Source organism: Heterocephalus glaber, unplaced genomic scaffold (assembly GCF_053883595.1).
Source record: "Heterocephalus glaber isolate CG9 unplaced genomic scaffold, H.glaber_assembly_v1.0 deba00001497, whole genome shotgun sequence".
Classification (NCBI taxonomy): Eukaryota; Metazoa; Chordata; class Mammalia; order Rodentia; family Bathyergidae; genus Heterocephalus; species Heterocephalus glaber.
This window is the reverse complement of record NW_028258320.1, coordinates 46702460-46721550: the sequence shown is the minus strand read 5'-3', so window position 1 is coordinate 46721550 and position 19091 is coordinate 46702460. Positions and strand designations below refer to the sequence as shown.

The following is a 19091-nucleotide window of genomic DNA, read 5'->3' as shown; positions in this document are numbered from 1 at the left end:
CAGTGGGGTTTCCCAGCTGTCTTAGTCCATTTGTGCTTCTATAAAAGAACACCACAGATCCAGTAAACTATAAACAGTAGAAGTCCATTTGGCTTACAGGTCTAGGGGCCTGGAAGTCTTAAGAGCATATGTCATGGCCTGGTGAAAGCACAAGTGAGCACTCGAGGTAGCTCAGGAGCCCTCTTGTCCTCATCCCTTCTTAATGTGCACCACTTGACATTCACAAGGGTAATGAAATTTTAACATAAGTTTTGGAAGGGACACTCAACCCATAAGTGCCAGTCTTTCTGTTAAAAACAATGCCATCACACAGATGTCTTTACATGCGTGTGCAGATACGTCCCAGAAAGACAACTGTATTGGTAATTTGGTAGCTATCACAAAACTCCCCTCCAGGAGTTATGCCATTTTGCACCCCATCAATAACACAGGAAAGTGCCTTTTAAAGAAACTGAGGTGAACTTTACATAATATAAAGTTAACCTTTTTAAAGCACACAGCTCAGTAGCACTTAATACATTCACAGTGTTGTGTGGGTGGAGACTTCTGCTTTGTCTGCAGCATTTAGAAGGAGCTTACAATGAAAATGCATTCATGTGCTCTTTGTGTAATTAAAACTGAAAAGAAAAATAAGGAGTATGGACTTTTGAGGCACAGCTCTGGGACTGGACCCAGGGGCTGCCCTTCACTAGTAGTGTGACTCCAGGGAAATTACTGATTCCATGTAAGGTTCAGTTCCTACCTCTAGAAGGTGCAGAAATGAAAACTTGCATGTGGGGTTAATGAGAAGATTCAATGCATGAGTGCAGAAAAAGCAGCTGTCTCATTCCTAAGATGTGTCTGTAAATATTGGTTATTTTCTCCCCCGTGTCCACGGGAGGTGATGCATTCATATGCTCTGGCCTCAGCAATGAGGGTTCAAATCCCAGTTCTTCTCTTTCCCTGTGTACTCTTTAGAAAGTTTCTCAACCTTTGTGAACCTCAGTTTCTGCACATTTAAATAGGGATAAGAGGGTGTAGTGAGGACTAAGCAAGATGATGTGTATGAAGAACTTGAAACGGTACTGGCTACAAGTCAATGCCCATGAAATGGGTGCTGGTAGGATTTTTGCCAGCCCCTGGTACAGTGTGTGGGACCTTAGGAGCCCAGAGAGTAAAAGACTCCCTGAAGCTGTAATGCCTGCTTGTCTCTGTTCTCTGCTGCAGGGCTATTGGTGCCAATCCTCTGTACTGTGACTGTCACCTCCGCTGGCTATCCAATTGGGTGAAAACTGGCTACAAGGAGCCAGGCATTGCCCGCTGCACTGGGCCTCCTGACATGGAGGGCAAGCTGCTGCTCACCACACCTGCCAAGAAGTTTGAATGCCAAGGTGAGTTCAGGAGCATGAAGAAAGGGGTGGCAGGTGCTGATAAGAGTCCTACCCCCTGCTACTAGGGAGTTTGGACCTAATCTACCTCTGGCAAGGCCTTCCAGAGACTCCTGTGTCCCTGAGGTGACCATTGGAGGGAGCGTCAAGTGGCAGGGATGAGGCACTTGCTGCTTGTTAGGATGGCTGGCTGCTTTCAGTCCTGGCATATAACAAACAAAAAAATCTCAGGTCATCAGGGCTTAATCCCTCCCTGAAGTTTTATAAGAAAAATGAAAACAGCAGCAGTGTTTCTGGAGGCGCTCAGCCTCTCAGCAGTGCAAGCACTCTGGCCTCCCTTAGGTAGGAATCCTGCTCAGCAATTAGCTTAAATTCTCCATTCTTGGTGGAGCTGGTGAACCAGCTTGTTCTGGCTTGGGTCTGGGCACCTTACCTCAAATATCTGTAGATACTTGCTCTGGGAATGATTGACTGGCTGGCTGATGGCTGAGCCCCAGAGGCCGTGCTGAACATAGGGGACTGAGTGGCTGTCTCAGCCACAGCTTTTTGTGTGTGGGGTCCCCCAGGGGAAGGCCATGGCCCCTGCTCCCTGCAAGCTCAGAAGCCACCTCAGAAATGAAAATGATAGGCATAGGTTAATGAGGAGGCTCTGGGGCACCCTGGGTGCAGGATGCTGTCTGAGTGGTACTGGTTCAGAAGGGCCAGCCTGTGGTGAGGCTTTTGGAGGCAGGTCATTTGACACTAGTGTATGCTCAGTATTTACGGAACAGGGTAGGATTGATGCTGGCAGTTTTTAAAAACTTTCTATTAAAATATAACACACATACATGAGTGAAGAGCTCATTGTATCTTCACTAACTGAACTCACTGTGCAGCCAGCATCTGGATCAAGAAACAGACCCTACCTTGTGCCTGGAAGTTCCTCACTAGCTTTCTGGCATTACTGAAAAGTGTTCTTATTTCTGTTCATGTCTCTTTGGCAGCACTGATGTGCCCCTGCTTCTAGAAGGAGCCTTATGGGGAAGCCCATGTTAACTGGCCTGGTTTTTCTACCTATCTTGCAAGGTCCCAAAGTCCTTTACATGTGGTGCCCACTAGCCTGGTCACCGATTTCTCCATCTACTTGTACAGCTACATCCAGGAGGGCTGTAGAGGAGCCTGCTTTAGCTCAGGAGGTGGTTGAAGGGGGTCCCCCTGCCTTAGTCTTAGAGAGGAACAACCTCAAGACACGTGTCGCCCCAGGTGGCCTCCCTGCAGAGCTGAGCTCAGAAATAACCTTCTCCTCTGCCAGTGACTGCTTACCCTCTTATCCTGTAAGTGGGCCGCAGGCTGGCATCATGTGTCAGGAGGGTGTGAGGGGAAGAGGAAATATCAGTTGACTTCAGTTGTGATGACTGTGCCACTCTCATGCTGATAATGTGATGCCAAACCTCACATGCCTGCAGTGCCTATCCACCAAGCACTCTGCAGATTCCAGCAGTTAGTCATTCCAGCCCAGATCAGGGCTGGCATTGGCCCCTAGCACAGAAGTGGGTCCAGAGGCTGAAAGGTGAACTGTGCAAGAGGAGGACTGTTCAGTATCCCAAGGACACAGAGAGAATCTTGGGAAGTGTCATCCCACCACCTCCACAGGGCTGAGCTTCTCAGGGATTTGGGGCTCTGGGCACAGACCTGTGTAGCTGTCTCCACCTCTCTACACTAACATTTCTGTCCCCACAGGTCCCCCCACTCTGGCTGTCCAGACCAAGTGTGACCCCTGCTTGTCCAGCCCATGCCAAAATCAGGGTACCTGCCACAACGACCCCCTTGAGGTGTATAGGTGTGCCTGCCCCAGTGGCTATAAGGTGAGCAGAGGCTGAGGCTGGGAGAAGGCAGCTCTGCATGTGTGCTGCAGGCCAGGCAGGGTTGTCTGTCTGGCTTCTTCAGGCTGTCCCTAGTGCCACAGCAGAGCCTGGCTCACAGCAGGTGCTTGGGTGAACCTATCATCAGTGACCTAATGTATGGATGAATGAATGAATGGGTGGATAAATGAATGAATGAAAAAATAAACAAGTGTCTCCTGGGATAGTGAGGCTGAGCTGCAGAGATGCTGGCTGCCTCTGTTGGGGCACACACACCTGACTTTTCCTCTCAGGGCCGACACTGTGAGGTATCCCTGGACAGCTGTTCCAGCAGCTCCTGTGGAAATGGGGGGACCTGCCAAGCTAAGGAGGGCGAGGATGCCAGCTTCACGTGAGTGGCATGAAGGGGAAGGATTTTGGGGTGCTTATGGGCCCACCATGCAGGCCTTGGTGCCCTTCTTCCCCAAAGGGGATGAGTGGGTCTCCCTGTGCTCCGGGATGTGGGGTGGTCTCCAGGGGAGCAGACACATGCTCCACATCACAACCAGTGGTCTGACTAAGCCTATTTGGCCCAAGCTCCTTCTCATCCTATGAGGTAAAAGCAGAGAGCCTAGAGGACAGCTAGGTCACTCTGTACAAGGTCACAAAGCTGAACTAGGGCTTGGGGCCTGCTTCCTACTCCAGCAAGGTGCTGGGTACAGAGGGTCTTTCTGGGGCACTGGGAGTCCATGGCCAAAGACATATGCAGTGGTGGTGCCAGGGGAAGATTGGCGGTCTTTGATACTCCTATAAATCTTCACCAATGCCCAAAACCTGTGCTCTGCACTGAACTGTGCCAGTGCCTGAAGGTAGCCCCCTCTGGCTGGTCCTACCAGCTGCAACACTGAGCCCTGACCTATAGCTGAGGCTGCCACGGGGTGGCTGTGGCCTGCCCAGAAGTGGAGCCAAGCTCTGGGCACTCCCTCTGGGGCCCTCACAACCCACACTCATCCCTTAAAAACCTCTGGTGCTGGGGTCACATCCAAGCCCTGCCCACTGCCCTTCCCCCAGAATCCCTACCAACCCCTACCCTTCCAGAGCTTTTCTGAGAAATACATAGTGTGTAGTTGCTGAAAATAAATTGCTCACTGAACAGATTGACTCTTCAGAAGATGATGTTGAATCTACCTGCAGAAATGGCCAAATCTGTCTCTGCAAACCCAAATTATCAGATGGGCAAAATAAAATGCTAAGTGGCCACTCCTCCTGGGGTGACCTTGGGAACTTACCTTCACAACAGGCGAAGCTCCTCAGGCTCTGGGCTCCAGCTCCAGCAAAGCTCCCCTCCCCTTCCCTAGACCTCCTCACAGTCAAAGCCACCCTTTCAGGCACAGGGGCTGAAACCTCCACAGCCTGGACCCTGCTTCCTCCAGTGGGGTGGGCCCTCCAGGTAGGGGGTGTCTCCTTGAGGGGTTGTCCCTTCAACCCGAGGCTCTCTCCTGCTGACCTATGCCCACTCCCTCTGCCTTGCCTCCAGCTCCTGCCACGGGGGCTTTCTTCAATGCGGAGTGACCCTGTCACCCCAGAAACCCCAGCTTAAAACCATTCTGTTGTTAAACTTCAAAACATGCCCTGCAGCATGACCTCTTTAGTCACATAGCCTCCTAGACAAAATGTAAACTGATAAATGATACTCCGTTATACACATATTCTTAGATGGAGAGCTAAGAGTTTTCATTGAGAATTTTTTTTTTTGAGGGAAGAGAGTGGAAGTGTTTTAAGACAAGGTCTTCTTAAGTTGCCCAGGTTGGCCTCAGTCTCAAGATGTCCCTGCTTCAAAGCTGGGATAATAGGTGTGCACCTCCCATGCCTGGGCACCCTGTTCTCCTTGCTTCTGGAGCTGGTATTTCTGTTGTACTCCCCACCTTCTTACTCTTTATCTAATATAATAGGCTTTTATGTCAAGAGCAGTTGCTTGGTTCTTTGCCACCAACATAGATACAAGAGCTAATATTAAAGTCTCTCTTCATATTTTGTGTCATCATAAGCCTCTAATTAGAAGTTTCTTTTGTATTATCATTATAGTTACCAATAATATACAGTCATGCAAAACAACATAATTATTGAAAAGTCTGACTGATAGTTATTAACCATGAAAAGAAAATGTTTAGATGGTATCCCTTCATGGAATGGACAGGTTCTTTCATCTCTCATTTGGCTTATGCATCCATGGGTGTATGGGATGGGAAAGGTTCAGCAGCTACTGTATTCCTGGTTTGTTTTGTTTTTATAGATCTAAGTGCTAGGAAACTTTGTTCACATAAGTAAACTGATCAGATTAGGAAGAGTTTCATTATAGCTGTGTTCACTCAGTTCTTTGAAATTCTTCCCAGGTTATGTGCCCAAAACTGCAGAGTGATCTATCATAAAAAGTATTTTTAATGCTTTCCCAGATGACAGTTCCATGAGGTATCACTTCAGTTTCTGTCTGTATCCATGCCCCTAGTTGCCCCATTACTTGATACCTGGGGACAATGTCCCACCTTGTGTTTGAGCTGAGAGCAGGGTGCCTCTGCAGAGTCCTGGGCATGTTGGTGTACAGAGAGCTTGTCTGGATATTTGAAGAGGTGGATGTGAATTTCTCCAGCTTCTGTCTGACCCTCGCATCCCTTGGCAAACCTTGGGTGCCCAGGGAAAGGTGTATGTTGGTGTGAAGAACATATCTAGGATCCTCCACAGCCTGGCCCCTGCTCACCCCAGCCCCATCCTCCCCTGTCCCTGAGGTCTGTGCTCCTGAAGTTCTGAACTGTGTGGATGAGCAGGTCCCTTCCCAGAGGACTAGCCATGCGGCTCCTCTTACTTCTAGCTTTTACCCATCTCTCCACCTCCACTGCCTTTCCTCCTGTTGGGCTCCTTGGTTATGTCAATTTATCATATCCTGGAAGCCTGCCCCAACCACTCCCTGCCAAGGAGGAGTGAGGAGTCCTCTGCCCCTTTGTGCCCACACCCTGGCTTCAGTGCTTCCATCATCAATACTTGCCACTTTTCCAGTGGCTCACCTCCTCTTTGTCTTCCCGGCTAGACTGTAAGTCCCATGGAGGCGGGGCAGGTCTCGTTCTCCTCTGACTCCCATGGCCCTGGCAAGGGTCTGGCCAATGCAGAAGCCCTAACTCTGTGCGATGATGATCCCAACCTGTGGCCACAGGCTTCCACCCAAGAAGATGGCCTGTCTACCTTCCCTGTTCTTACAGGTGCTCCTGTCCCATCGGCTTTGAAGGACCAACCTGTGGGGTGAACACGGATGACTGTGTGGAGCATGCTTGTGCCAATGGGGGCACCTGCGTGGATGGTGTGGGCAACTACACCTGCCAGTGCCCCCTACAGTATGTGGGTGAGTGTGGCAGAGCTAGAGCACACTTAAGTCTTATGCTGTGGGCGGGAGGGCTAGGGCCTCCTCAGTAACTGCAAGAGCCTTGCTTGGCCTGGCTCCCCTCCTGCCTCTCACTCTTTCTTTCACCAGGAAGGGCCTGTGAGCAGCTGGTGGACTTTTGCTCCCTGGATCTGAACCCATGCCAGCATAAGGCCCAGTGTGTGGGTACTCCAGACGGGCCCAGGTCAGTGCCACCCATAAAGAGTGCCAGTGATTCTGCTGTGGGCTCTGCCTCCTGCTAGCCTGTTCCTCCAGTTTCGGGGGTTGGGCTCAGCTGTGTAAGCTCCTGAGAGGCAGTGCAGCGGGGGTGATGGGCACAGCTCTATGGCCAGACAGACTTGGGCTGGCAGCATGACCTTGGCTACATTGCTTGGCTGACCTGAACCTGTTTCTTCATCCTAAACTGAGCATGGCAGTAGCTTCCTCCTGCCTGCCTGTAGACAGGCAGTTGCACATCTGGCATCTCAGTGCCCCTCTAGATTCAGAACCTCTCATCCCTGCTTATAAATCCAGAGTTCTAAAAATCCAGAAAGAACTCCTCTGATGACAAAATCTGACCTGGCCTTATTTGGTAAGAAGGGTTGACCTGCACCAGTGCAAGGTGGCTTATACACATCATTCATCCCATGGAAGGAGGATATGTGAAGATTTTGCTGCAGAAATGTGAACTTATCTGCTTATGGAGCAGCATCCTATTTCAGGATGAAGACTGGACCCAGCAGAGTGGGAGAGACTGGGGGAGGAGGGGCACTGAGTCTGTGGGATGCAGGGCCCTGTGCTGGGTGTCTGGGGAGAACAGCTAAGCAGTGGAGCAGATTGGGAAGTGGCGAAGGATGTGCTCTTGGTGGGGTGGGGAAGGCAGGCCCTCTTGGGCATGATTCCCCTCTCCTCTTGCTACTGGCATCCACCTCCCAGCCCAGGGCTCCCCAAGCCTACACAAGCTCTCTTCTCACACTAGAAGAGACTCTCCTAAGGGGCAGGGGCCCCTTATACCCATGCCGCTGCATGACCTCCTGGGGGTATCCACTGATCACCAGTGGTTTTCAGTCACACGAGGTTTGGGCCTCAGCTACCTGAGCTCTTGGCTGAATGTGCAGCTGATGCTGAGCCCCTCCCTACTTCCAGGTGTGAATGCGCACCAGGTTACACAGGTGACAACTGCAGTGTGAACCAAGATGATTGCAGTGGTCATCGCTGCCAGAACGGAGCCCAGTGTGTGGACGCAGTCAACAGCTACACTTGCCTCTGTGCCAAGGGCTACAGGTGAGCTGCCTCCTCTGGCTGTCAGTCTGGGATGGTGGGAGCCCTCCATGGCTTTCGGAGAACAAAGGTCAGGGTCTTGAAGTTAAATGCTGGAGTTTTAACCATGGTCCTGCTAATCCCAGCTGGGTGGCCTTGGGAAAGTCATGTAATTACTCAGAACTCAGGCAGAGGGTCTCTAACCTGTTTGGTGGAGGGTTAAGTGGTGGACACACATTGCCCCATTACTCACCTACTCAGCTGAATCTCTGAAGCCAAGTCCTGCCATAAAGGCCATCTGCCTTTTCTCCTTTGGCAGATTGGAGGAGCTTCTGCTCACTTCCACTCACTTCACACTTTAATTCTCTCTCTCTTGCTCTCTCTCTCTCTCTCTCTCTCTCTGGTGTTGGAGATTGAAGCTAGGGCCCTGTGCATGCTAAATGTGCACTCTACCACTGAGCTACACCCTCAGCCCCTTGTGTCATTTAAAAAAAAAACAACCTTTTTTGAGATATCATTCACATAGTACACAATTGACCCAAAGTGTAAAATTCAGTTTTTCCCCCAGAATTGTGCATCTGTCACCACAATCAATTTAGGACATTTCCATTACTCTAGAAAGAATCCTTTACCCGTTATCTGTCACATCCAACCTACCTTCCATCCCAGCAACTCTTTTGTGAAACCACTGAGCTAAATCCCTGGCCCAATCCCAGCAACTCTTAATCTACTGATATTTGTGTCTATAGATTTGCACATTCTGGACATTTCATATAACAGAATCATATAGTCTATTGTCCTTTGGCATCTGCCTTGTTTCAATTAGTATAATATTTTCAAGCTTTGTCTGTGTTGTGGCATGTGTCAGCACTTCATTGCTGAATAATATTCCATTGCATGAATATACTATGCTTTGATTACCCGTTCCTCAGTTGATAGATATTTAGGTCATTTCTACTTTGGGGCTATTATGAGCACTGATGCTATGAATATTCACGTACAGGGTTTTGTGTGGACATACATTGTCAGTTCTCTTGGGTATATACCTAGGAGTGGGTTCACTGCATCATAGGGAGTTCAATTTGAGGTACTGTCAAACTGTTTCCTGGTGGCTGCACTACTCTTTGAACAAACAGTGAATGATGTTTTCAGTTCCTCCACATGCTCTGCAATACTTATCTTTTTGTTTCTAGCCATCTTAATGAGTGTGAAGTGGTATCACATTGTGGTTATGATTTCCATTTCCTTGATGGCTAATGTAGTTCAGCATCTTTGCATGTGCTTACTGGCCATATATATATATATACTTTTTTTCTTTTTTTTTGAGAAATGTCTCTTCAAATCCTTTGCCTATTTGCTAATTGAGATGTTTGTCTTTTTATCATTTGAGTGTAAGAGCTCTTTATATATTTTAGGCAAGTCCTTTATCAGATATAATATTTGCAAATATTTTCTTCTATTCTGTGGTTGTCTTTTCTTGATAATACCTTTCATGCCCAAAAGTTTTTACTTTTGTTGACTTCTAGGTTGTCACCTTGATTGTCTCTTTTTTTTTCTTGTTTATGCCATATTGATGTTTTATCTAAGAAATACCTAATCCAAAGTCATAACTTTTACTTATGTTGACTTCTAAGAGTTTTATAGCTTTAGCTCACACATTCAGGTCATTAGTCTATTTTTAGTTATTTTTTTTTTCTTTTGGTACCGGGGATCGATCTCTAGTTAATTTTTTAATATGGGTTTGCAGTAGCTGTCCAACTTCATTCTTTTTTTTAATATATCCTTTTATTGGTACATTTTAGGTATACAATATAATGACATTCATCATTGGAAATTTGCACTTTTACATACTCTCTTGGTTCTTATTTTTCCCCCTTCCCCTGCCCTCCCTTCAACCCCTCCATCCCTCCCTATTTACAGAGACTTTGTTTCCATTTTTCCATTTTCTCATATTAATTCCATTCCCCTCTTTCCTTTCCCCTACCCCTCCAACTTCCCCCTTCCCTTTGCTCCTTTTCTTCCCAACTTCATTCTTTTGTATGTGGATATCCTGATGTCTTTTTGTTGAACAGACTATTTATTTTCTCCCATTTGTCTTGACTTTCTTATAATCAATTGACCATAAATGTTGAGAATATTTCTGGACTGTTAAGTTACATTCCATTGATCTATACGGCTATCCTCATGCCAGCACCACACTATCTTGATTGCTGTAGTTTTGTAGTAACTTTTGAAATTGTAAAATGTGAGTCCTCCTCCTTCGTTCTTCTTTCAAGATTGTTTTGGCTGTTCTAGGTTCCTCGAATTTCCATATGAATTTTAGCATCAGCTTGTTAATTTTTGCAAAAAAAGTCAATTGGGATTTTGATAGGAATTATATTAAATCTGTAGCTCAATTAAGGGGGTATTATTTTAACATAATTAAGTTTTCCAATCCATGAACATGGGGTACCTTCCCATTTAGATATTCTTTAAATTCTTTTAATCATTGTTTTGTAGTTTTCAAAGTATATGTCTTACACTTATTTAAAAAATTTATTCCTGGATGTCTTATTCTGTTTAATCCAATTGTAAATGGAACTGGTTTCTTAGTTTCATTTTGTTTTATTTTTGTGCATTAATTTTGTATCCTTGTTAAATCCTTTATGTAGTTCTGAGAGTGTTTTAGTGGATTTCCTAGGGTTTTCCTTATACAGGATCGTGTCATCTGCAGATAGAGATAGTTTTGCTTCTTTTCCAGTTTGGGTGCACATTATTTCACTTAACTGCTCTGGATAAACCCACTAGTTTATTTCATAGAAGTTATGAGAGCGTATATCCTTGTCTTGTTCCTAATCTTAGGAGTAAAGCATTCAGTCTTTCACCATTAAGTATGTTAGTTGTGTGTTTTTATTAGGTCAATGGACTTTCTTTCTTTTCTTTCAAGACAGAGTCTCGCTATGTAGTGCAGGCCAGCCTTGAACTCACTATGTAGCCCAAGCTGGCCTCAGATTCACAGCAATCCTCCTGCCTCAGCCTCCTGAATGTGCTGATTACAGGTGTGCACCACTGTGCCTGGCTGGAGTTTACTTCTATTCCTTATTTACTGAGGGTTTTTTAAAAAATTGTAAAGGGATGTTGAAGTTTCACTGATTTTTTCTGCATCTGTGTGATTTTTTTTACTCTGTAGATATGATGTTTGGTATTAAATGATTTCAGATGGTAAACCAACCCTACATTCCTGGGATAAGTCCCAAATGGTATATAATACTTTTTATGCTGGTTTTGATTTGCTAGGATTTGTTGAGGATTGTTTTTCATTAAGTTTATTGGTACATTTTAGGTATACAATACAGTTACATTCATCATTGGGATCTTGTACCTGTACATGATGTATCTTGGTTCTTATTTTTTCCCCCTTCCCCTGCCTTCCCTTCACCCCCTCCACCCTTCCCTATTTACAAAGACTTTGTTTCCATTTTTTCCTTTTCTCATATTTTTTCTTTTCCCTTCTTTACTTTCCCCTACCCCTCCCACTTCCCCTACTCCTTTTGACCTTTTCTTCCTATTACACAATATCAATTATACATTTTGATCTTTATTTACACTTTTAGTTTTTCACACCAGAGAAACTATTTGGTATTTACACGTTTCCTATTTATTTCACCTAAGAGTATGGCCTCAATGTGCAAGTTGAGGATTTTTTTTGTATGTGTGGTGCTAGGGATTGAACCCAGGACCTTCACACTGAGGTACAGCTCCAGCCTTTTATTAAAATTTTGAGACAAGGTTTTCCTGAGTCACTAGGTTGCCAGGCTGGGGTTGAACTTGTGATCTTCCCCTCTCAGCCTCTCAGAGTGCTGGGATTGCAAGCATGTGCCACCATGCCCTATATTTATAAGGGATATTAGTCTGTAATGTTTTGATATCTTTTTTTTGGTTTTGACATTAAGGTAATGCTAGCCTCATGAAGTGAGGAAGTGTTCCTTCCTTTTGTTTTTGGAAGTTTATGAAGAATTTATATTAATTCTTCTTTAAATGTTTGGTAGAAAACATCTGGGCCTGGGAAGTTTTCTGATTACTAACTCAACTTCTTTACTTATCAGTTCAGATGTTCTATTTACTTTTTTTTTTTTTCGGTACTGGGGATTGAACTCGGGACCTTGCGCTTGCAAGGCAGGCGGCAGAACCACTGAGCTAAATCCCCGGCCCTGTTCTATTTACTCTTGAATCAATTTTGGAAGTTTATGTGTTTCTAAGAATTTGCCCATATCATTTGTGGTATCCAATTTGTTGCCACACAGCTGCTTATAATATGCCCTTATTATTATTTTTATTTCTATAAGGTTGGTAATAATGTCTCCTCTTTTAATTTAGATTTTAGTAATCTGGGGTGTTCTCTCTTTCTGCCTATGTCATAAGTCTGTTTTCATTTCTATATAATAAAACCTGCCTTGCAACTTTATTGACATGAGCAGTGAATGATTCTTCAGCTTTAATGTACACAGGAATCACCTAAATTTGGTTAAAGTGAATTCAGTGGGGTTCTTGTTTCTGTGAAGTGCCAGTAGTGTCAGTGCTGCTGGACCAAGGACCAAACAACCTTGTTTCTCAGTATCCTTCTGGCTTTTGGTTCTCTGAGAAAGCAGTGTGGTGTTTAGTGAATTTTTCTCCAGGACTGTGGGAGGAGATGTCCCTTCTTCCTTTGGCTCTGCCCTTTCTGATTTATGTCCTTTCCTCTCAGTGGACAGCTCTGTGAGATCCCTCCCCGCTCACCTGCCCCCAGGAACCCCTGTGAGGGGACTGAGTGCCAGAATGGGGCCAACTGTGTGGACCAGGGCAGCCAGCCTGTGTGCCAGTGCCTCCCAGGCTTCGGTGGTCCTGAGTGTGAGAAGTTGCTCAGCGTCAACTTTGTGGATCGAGACACTTACCTGCAGTTCACTGACCTGCAGAATTGGCCACGGGCCAACATCACACTACAGGTGCGTGCCCAGGGTCCTGTTCACAAAAAAGAGTCAGGGAACAGAGGACCTTGGCCTTGGTAAGAGCATCAGGTTGCAAGCTTGCCAGGGGAACTGGAAGGAACCTGTGTTAGAACTGGGAGGGATCACTCAGGATTTCAGCCTTACCTAGTTTAAGCATAACTGGAAAGGCTGTTGAGCCAACACCAGGGCAGGGGTAGATGTGGTCTCATGGATGAGTGGATCCAGAAAAGCAAACCTACCAGGATCCTTTCCCACCATCTCACCTCAACTGCTCCTCACCTTCTGTCTCCAACCCCACAGACAGGCTTGCTTCACGGGGCCAGAATGTGTTCAGAGTGAATCCTGGGCTTATGTCTGTCTTTAACCGAAGGTTCCTGGGGTCTCTTAAATTGCCCCTTTCATATCTTAAATTCCATCTCAGAGCATCAGCATGTTGAGGGATAAAAAATAAGTCCCACCTCAACAACACTCATAAAATGTATGGGTATTTTGCCAGATATGCCTTGAAGGGAGACTAGAGTGGATTGTACACATTACCCAACAAAAAAATGTAAGCCTCTCTTTTGTCATCTCACTCTTTCTCCCAAAGTCCATTCCTTATCGCAAATGCCACACCTTTCTTCCTGTCTTTCTTTGTCCTTGTCTCCTTCTCCTCAGAATCCTTTAGCCTCTCAAATGTGCTTATTCTGCTCTCTTGCCTATATCACCTCTCCAGAATCCTGTCTACTGTTGTTCACACAGCAAGACAACAGCCAGAGTAACTGTTCAACAAAACAAAGCTCACTAAAATCCCAACCCCACCACTGCCTCTTGGTTTTATCCGGATATCCCCAGAAGTCCATTACCAGACTGAATGGGACTCTTCCTTCCCAACTCTAATTAGGCAATGGTCAACAGTCTTGGGGAAATTCTCTGATTGGCCTGGCTTCAGTCACATCCTCACCCCTGGACCAACAACTGGGTCCAAGGAGATGGGGCAGTAGGAGTGGGCCAGCCTAGGACATATGCCCACCTCTGTGGACCAGGGGGTTAGGGTCTTTACCAGAAGTGGGAAGAGGGACAGAGAGATACCCTTCTCAAACAAAAATCTGCTTCCAACAGCAGTCACTACCTCCTGAGTGGCTCCTTTCAGCTTGGACAGCACTGGCTGAGACAACCTTCCTAAACCTGTCCCTTCTGTCATTCCACCCTGTGCAGCAGACTCCCTGAAGCCCACACAAGGGGCTCCCCACCAGTGGGAGGTGGTAGTCCCAGTCTGCCTCTTTGTTCCTGGGCAGATTGCCTAAGACTTTTTTTTGGTACCGGGGATCGAACTCGGGTCCTTGCACTTGCAAGGCAGGCAGCGGAACCACTGAGCTAAATCCCTGGCCCATTAAGACTCTTACCTGCTGTGCTGGCACATACTTCCCAGGCCTTAGCTGGCTCATCCACCTCCCTGCCTGAACCTGGCCAGACTGGGAGGGGATGGTATTTGAAGCCAGAGCTGCTAGCCTCAGTCTGCACACCTTGCATGAGTGGTCCCTGGGGAGGCTGGGCAGGCACAGTAGATGTTACTGCACACAGTGTTGTTCTTTCAGTCTCTGTTCCACTTACCTCCTGTGCTGCTGCTGTAAGGGGTGGGTTGGGAGAGAAAATACCTTTGTTTACCAGGTCTCCACGGCAGAGGACAATGGGATTCTGCTGTACAATGGGGACAATGACCATATCGCAGTTGAGCTGTACCAGGGCCATGTGCGTGTCAGCTATGACCCAGGCAGCTTCCCCAGTTCTGCCATCTACAGGTACGGCTTCCTCAGCTCACCTGCTACCTTTGGGGTGAGGTATGCTACGGTGGATCTCCTGGGCTGAGTACAGGTGGCTGTTGGGACTACTGGAAACCTGGACAGCCCAATCATCAAGGACGTGTGAACCACTAGGTCCAGCCTCATCTTGGGTCTGAGGCTCTGAGGCTCTCTGAGGCCTGAGCTGCAATCCCTCCTTCCCCATCCCATCCTCACCTTACCCTCCTGAATGCGGGGCTCTTCCCCAAACTTTTCAACTTTCCCTCTGGGGCCTAGGAAGGGAATTGGGAGGCATCCGGCTGTAGTCCACTTAGTCTCCACAGTCTTCTCCCTAAGGGATTTGGTCCCTTGGGAAGCAACTGCTGGGACAGTGACCTTTCTGGGCAAGGTTCCCTCTTGCCAGGAATGGTCCAAACTGAAACCTATTCCCTCGGGTGGGGTACCCCATCTCCTTCCAGTGCTGAGATGATCAATGATGGACAGTTCCACACTGTTGAACTGGTCACCTTTGACCAGATGGTGAACCTCTCTATTGATGGCGGCAGTCCCATGACCATGGACAACTTCGGCAAACACTACACACTCAACAGTGAGGCGCCCCTCTATGTGGGAGGTGAGGACTTGGCGTAGAGACTACACCTGTCCTTTCTCAGGTCTTTTCATCAGGGCATGGGGACTGGGTCCTGGGTGAAGCCTCTATGGCACTCTGGCCTGAGGGTTTGTGCCTAGGGCACTGTGCTGTAGGAGAAATGTCAAGGACTAAGGGGTTGTCCTAGTGGATGGCCAAGCTGCTGGAGGATTGTCCTCCCCTACCTGGACCCCAGGATGTGTTTTGCCCAGCCCAGCCTGACTAAGAAGGGTGATGACAGCCTAGAGTAGGGCCTGAGGCTTTTCTACCTGTCTCCCATACCATAGACACCTTTTTTCTTGGCTCTGGACTAGAAGAGGCTTCCTAATTGTTCAGGGCCCATTTCCAATCTTGGGCCCTCAGAGGCCAGAGCAGCTCCAAGAGACACAGTACAGAGTCTCCACATCAGCTGGAGACGCCACTCTGGCCTTATGGGCACTGCAGACCAGGTGACCCCTGTCTACCACCTGCAGACATTTCTCAGTTGGGCAGAGGCAGGCTTGTGGGTGTGGCAGGGCTATCTTAGCAGATCTCTCTCTCTCTCTCTCTGGGTGTGTGTGTGTGTGTGTGTGTGCGCACATGCGTGTGTGCTGATTTCTGGGGCAGATAGGCAGGCTGGGACTCCTGGTTCTGATCCCAGCTCTGCCTTTACTAGTTGAGCAACTTCAGGCAAGTTGCTGATCATTTGTCAGATGGGGTTTGGCAGCCTTACCTCAGAGGGTTGCTAGGAAGTAATGAGCACAAGAGTGGTGAAAAAGTGTCCTGAACATGAGTTCTAGGCCCAGGTCCTTTGCTTTGGTTGGGGTTTCCAGGAGTGAAAGCTGGTATCCCAGAAATAAGGAAGGAGCCCTAAGTAAGGGCAGCCTGACTTCAAGAACAGGCACCCCCAAGCCCCAATTGTTCTCTAGCCATGCCAAGCCTGACACTCTAGCTCTGGTGCTATAGGAAGCAGCTTTTTCCATGTGTTCTGGGCAAAGAATCTGGCACTCTAGGATGGCACAGGCCTATAGCACAGGGCCAAAGAGACAGAAAGAAGCCAAGGGAAAAAGGGGACACTTGTGGAGTTGCACAGTGGATCTCAGAGGTGGGTGGCCAGGGATGGCTTGAGCCTGACTCAGCTCACTTTGCTTTCTGCCCATCCCAGGGATGCCAGTGGATGTTAACTCAGCTGCCTTCCGGCTGTGGCAGATCCTTAATGGTACCAGCTTCCACGGTTGCATCCGAAACCTGTATATAAACAATGAACTACAAGACTTCACCAAGACGCAGATGAAACCGGGCGTGGTGCCGGGGTGTGAACCCTGCCGCAAACTCTATTGCCTGCATGGCATCTGTCAGCCCAATGCCACCCCAGGGCCCATGTGCCACTGTGAGGCTGGCTGGGGGGGCCTGCACTGCGACCAGCCAGCTGATGGCCCCTGCCATGGCCACAAGTGAGTCTGGGATGCGCTGAGGGAGCCCTGTAACATGCCCACCTGGCCCTTCCCTGTATGTTCTAGCTTATGTTGTTAAATCCTCAAATTGGAGCATGTGGCCTACTACAGGATTTTATAGTTTTGTTTTGTTTTTCCTTTTCTGGTTTTCAGCTTTTACTAAATGGAAAAAAGTTCCCAAAAAGACAAACATAGAATCACATTTTGCTCACTTTGTTTAAATCTTGGGAACAGAATGAAGTCCTATGAAGTCCAGGCTGGGAGGGGTAGGACACCTTTGGGCTGGGCCTTGGATTGACCTGTCCTCACAGTGCCTTTTCTCTGTCCCCTCCAGGTGTGTCCATGGGAAATGTGTGCCCCTCGATGCCCTGTCCTACAGCTGCCAGTGCCAGGAGGGTTACTCAGGGGCCTTATGCAACCAGGCTGGGGCAGTGGTAGAGCCCTGTGGGGACCTGCAATGCCTGCATGGCCACTGCCAGGCTTCGGCCACCAAGGGGGCACACTGCGTATGTGACCCCGGCTTTTCAGGCGAGCTATGTGAGCAAGGTCAGGGGCCCCCCTCCTGACATGCCCTCTTCGGGTCCCCTCCTCCCCATAACTTGCTGTAGTAACTTGGCGTTTTCTTCCTCCCAACTTTGGCAAACCCTCTACACTTCTCCGCTTTTCCCCATTCTCCTGTTGCTCCTGGGCTTTTGGAGCCCGCCACCCTCTTAGTACCGAGCCCCAGCCATCTCGCCAGGCCACAGTCCTTTCTGGCTAAGGTCTCTCCTTACAGAAGAGACCACCCCTGTAATAACAGCTCCTGGCCAGATCTCCACATCTTGGCCCCATCAGCTTGGGACCTGGGAGTGGACTCCTTTCCTGGCCTGGTTGACCGAGATACTTCTGTTGGAATCCAGACTGCTGAGGCTGGGAAGAACAAGGCAGAGAAATCTAGACCTCAGGCACCTTAAGGGGCCCTGGGCCTTCCCCTCCTCAGCTCCTCTTGCATACCTCCGTAACATAGGGGGATCACCTTACCCTGACAGCCACTCCATTCCCGAGGGGCCTGGCAACTACAGTTTCTCCTTATCACTGACCACACTAGGGATCCCAGGAGGCAGCGATGCACAGGTGCATGCATAAGAGGTGGGAGGACTCTGGGTACCAAGTGGATGTAAGGGCACTTGGGCTGCTTGTAGGATGCTGCCTTGCCTACTCCTGCCTCCCAGGGCAGCAGCTGGCCCCTGGGTGTGCCCTGAGGGTTTCTCTTGGTGTCTGTCCCATCCAGAGTCCGAGTGCCGGGGGGACCCTGTCCGGGATTTTCACCGGGTCCAGAGGGGCTATGCCATCTGCCAAACCACGCGCCCGCTATCGTGGGTGGAGTGTCGGGGCACGTGCCCAGGCCAGGGCTGCTGCCTAGGCCTGCGGCTGAAGCGGAGGAAGCTTACCTTCGAGTGCAGCGACGGGACCTCTTTTGCCGAGGAGGTGGAGAAGCCCACCAAATGTGGTTGTGCCCTCTGTGTGTAGGTAGCATGAACAAGGCAGCACCACAGGCAGGGCAGCCGAGTCAGCAGCTGGTTGTGGGCATCACTGAAGCAGTGCCTGGGCTATAGTGGGCATGGGGTCTAGCAGCATCGCAGCCCAGCAGAGGGGCAGGTTGGAGCTATGGCTGCCCTCTCTGGAAGTGCCTTGCACAAATAGGCACTCAATAAATAGTTGTTGAATGAATGTGTGCGTGAGGTCAGGCCATATAAGGGCAGAATGGTGCCACCCTCTGTATCTGCTACATGGGTCTGGAGAAGGGGGCTGACCCCTTTCCAAAGCAGTCTTCCTCTTACCCTGTGGCCCAGGCCCCCAGAATCCCCTGGCCCCTCTGCTTCCCCAGGGAGCTGGGCAACAGCCCCCTGCCTGCAAGTGAAAGGACTGACTCCTCCTTCAGTAGACCAGTCTCACTCTTTCCACTGTTTGAGAAGGAGGCTGGGAGTATTGTGGTTTTTACGACCAGGCCCCAGAATCCTAAAGTGTAGGATAACCACTGTAGTTCTAGAAGGGGGCTCTGGTGGAGGAAATAGTCACTAGGGGTACTGGGGGTGGCAGATCCCACCAAAGAGAGCAGAGGGTTATTGGTCCTAGCTGAATAAACATTGGCCCAGAAGGGGATCCTGGACCTGGGATTCCCCAGCCACCAGCTTGCCACAAGCTCCCATGAGCTGCTGGCAAAGGGACAGGGTACGGGGTCTCCTCTATTGAGGCTGGAGCTGAGCTCCTTGCATTGTAGGCCAGGATAGAGCAACTGGGGGGCCCTGTCAACTCTTACTCTGGGTGAACTTCTTCCTGCTCTCAACTGGATTTCCTCAGCCATAAAATGAGGAGGTGGGCTGGTGAAAGGAACCATGTAGACTATCCAGCTCTGGCCTCAGAAGGGAGGCCCAAGGAGTCAGAAGATC

The 19091-nt window shown here is 48.6% G+C and overlaps 1 protein-coding gene across 3 annotated transcripts in view; it reads left to right on the top strand.

The window, feature by feature from the left end:
• Slit1 (slit guidance ligand 1) overlaps nt 1-18372 on the top strand; it is a 171989-nt gene extending 153617 nt beyond the window's left edge. For 2 of the 3 annotated variants that reach the window (XM_004838581.4, XM_021253141.2), the window contains 12 exons: nt 1207-1370; nt 3087-3211; nt 3502-3599; nt 6439-6578; nt 6708-6801; nt 7743-7880; nt 12580-12817; nt 14471-14601; nt 15060-15214; nt 16374-16662; nt 16997-17208; nt 17933-18372. In XM_004838581.4, the coding sequence (XP_004838638.1) occupies nt 1207-1370; nt 3087-3211; nt 3502-3599; nt 6439-6578; nt 6708-6801; nt 7743-7880; nt 12580-12817; nt 14471-14601; nt 15060-15214; nt 16374-16662; nt 16997-17208; nt 17933-18171 (2023 nt within the window). In that variant the 3' untranslated portion in view covers nt 18172-18372. The remainder of the gene's footprint in view (nt 1-1206; nt 1371-3086; nt 3212-3501; nt 3600-6438; nt 6579-6707; nt 6802-7742; nt 7881-12579; nt 12818-14470; nt 14602-15059; nt 15215-16373; nt 16663-16996; nt 17209-17932) is intronic. The other variant, XM_021253140.2, reaches the window with a different exon arrangement.
• Nucleotides 18373-19091: the final 719 nt, after the last annotated feature.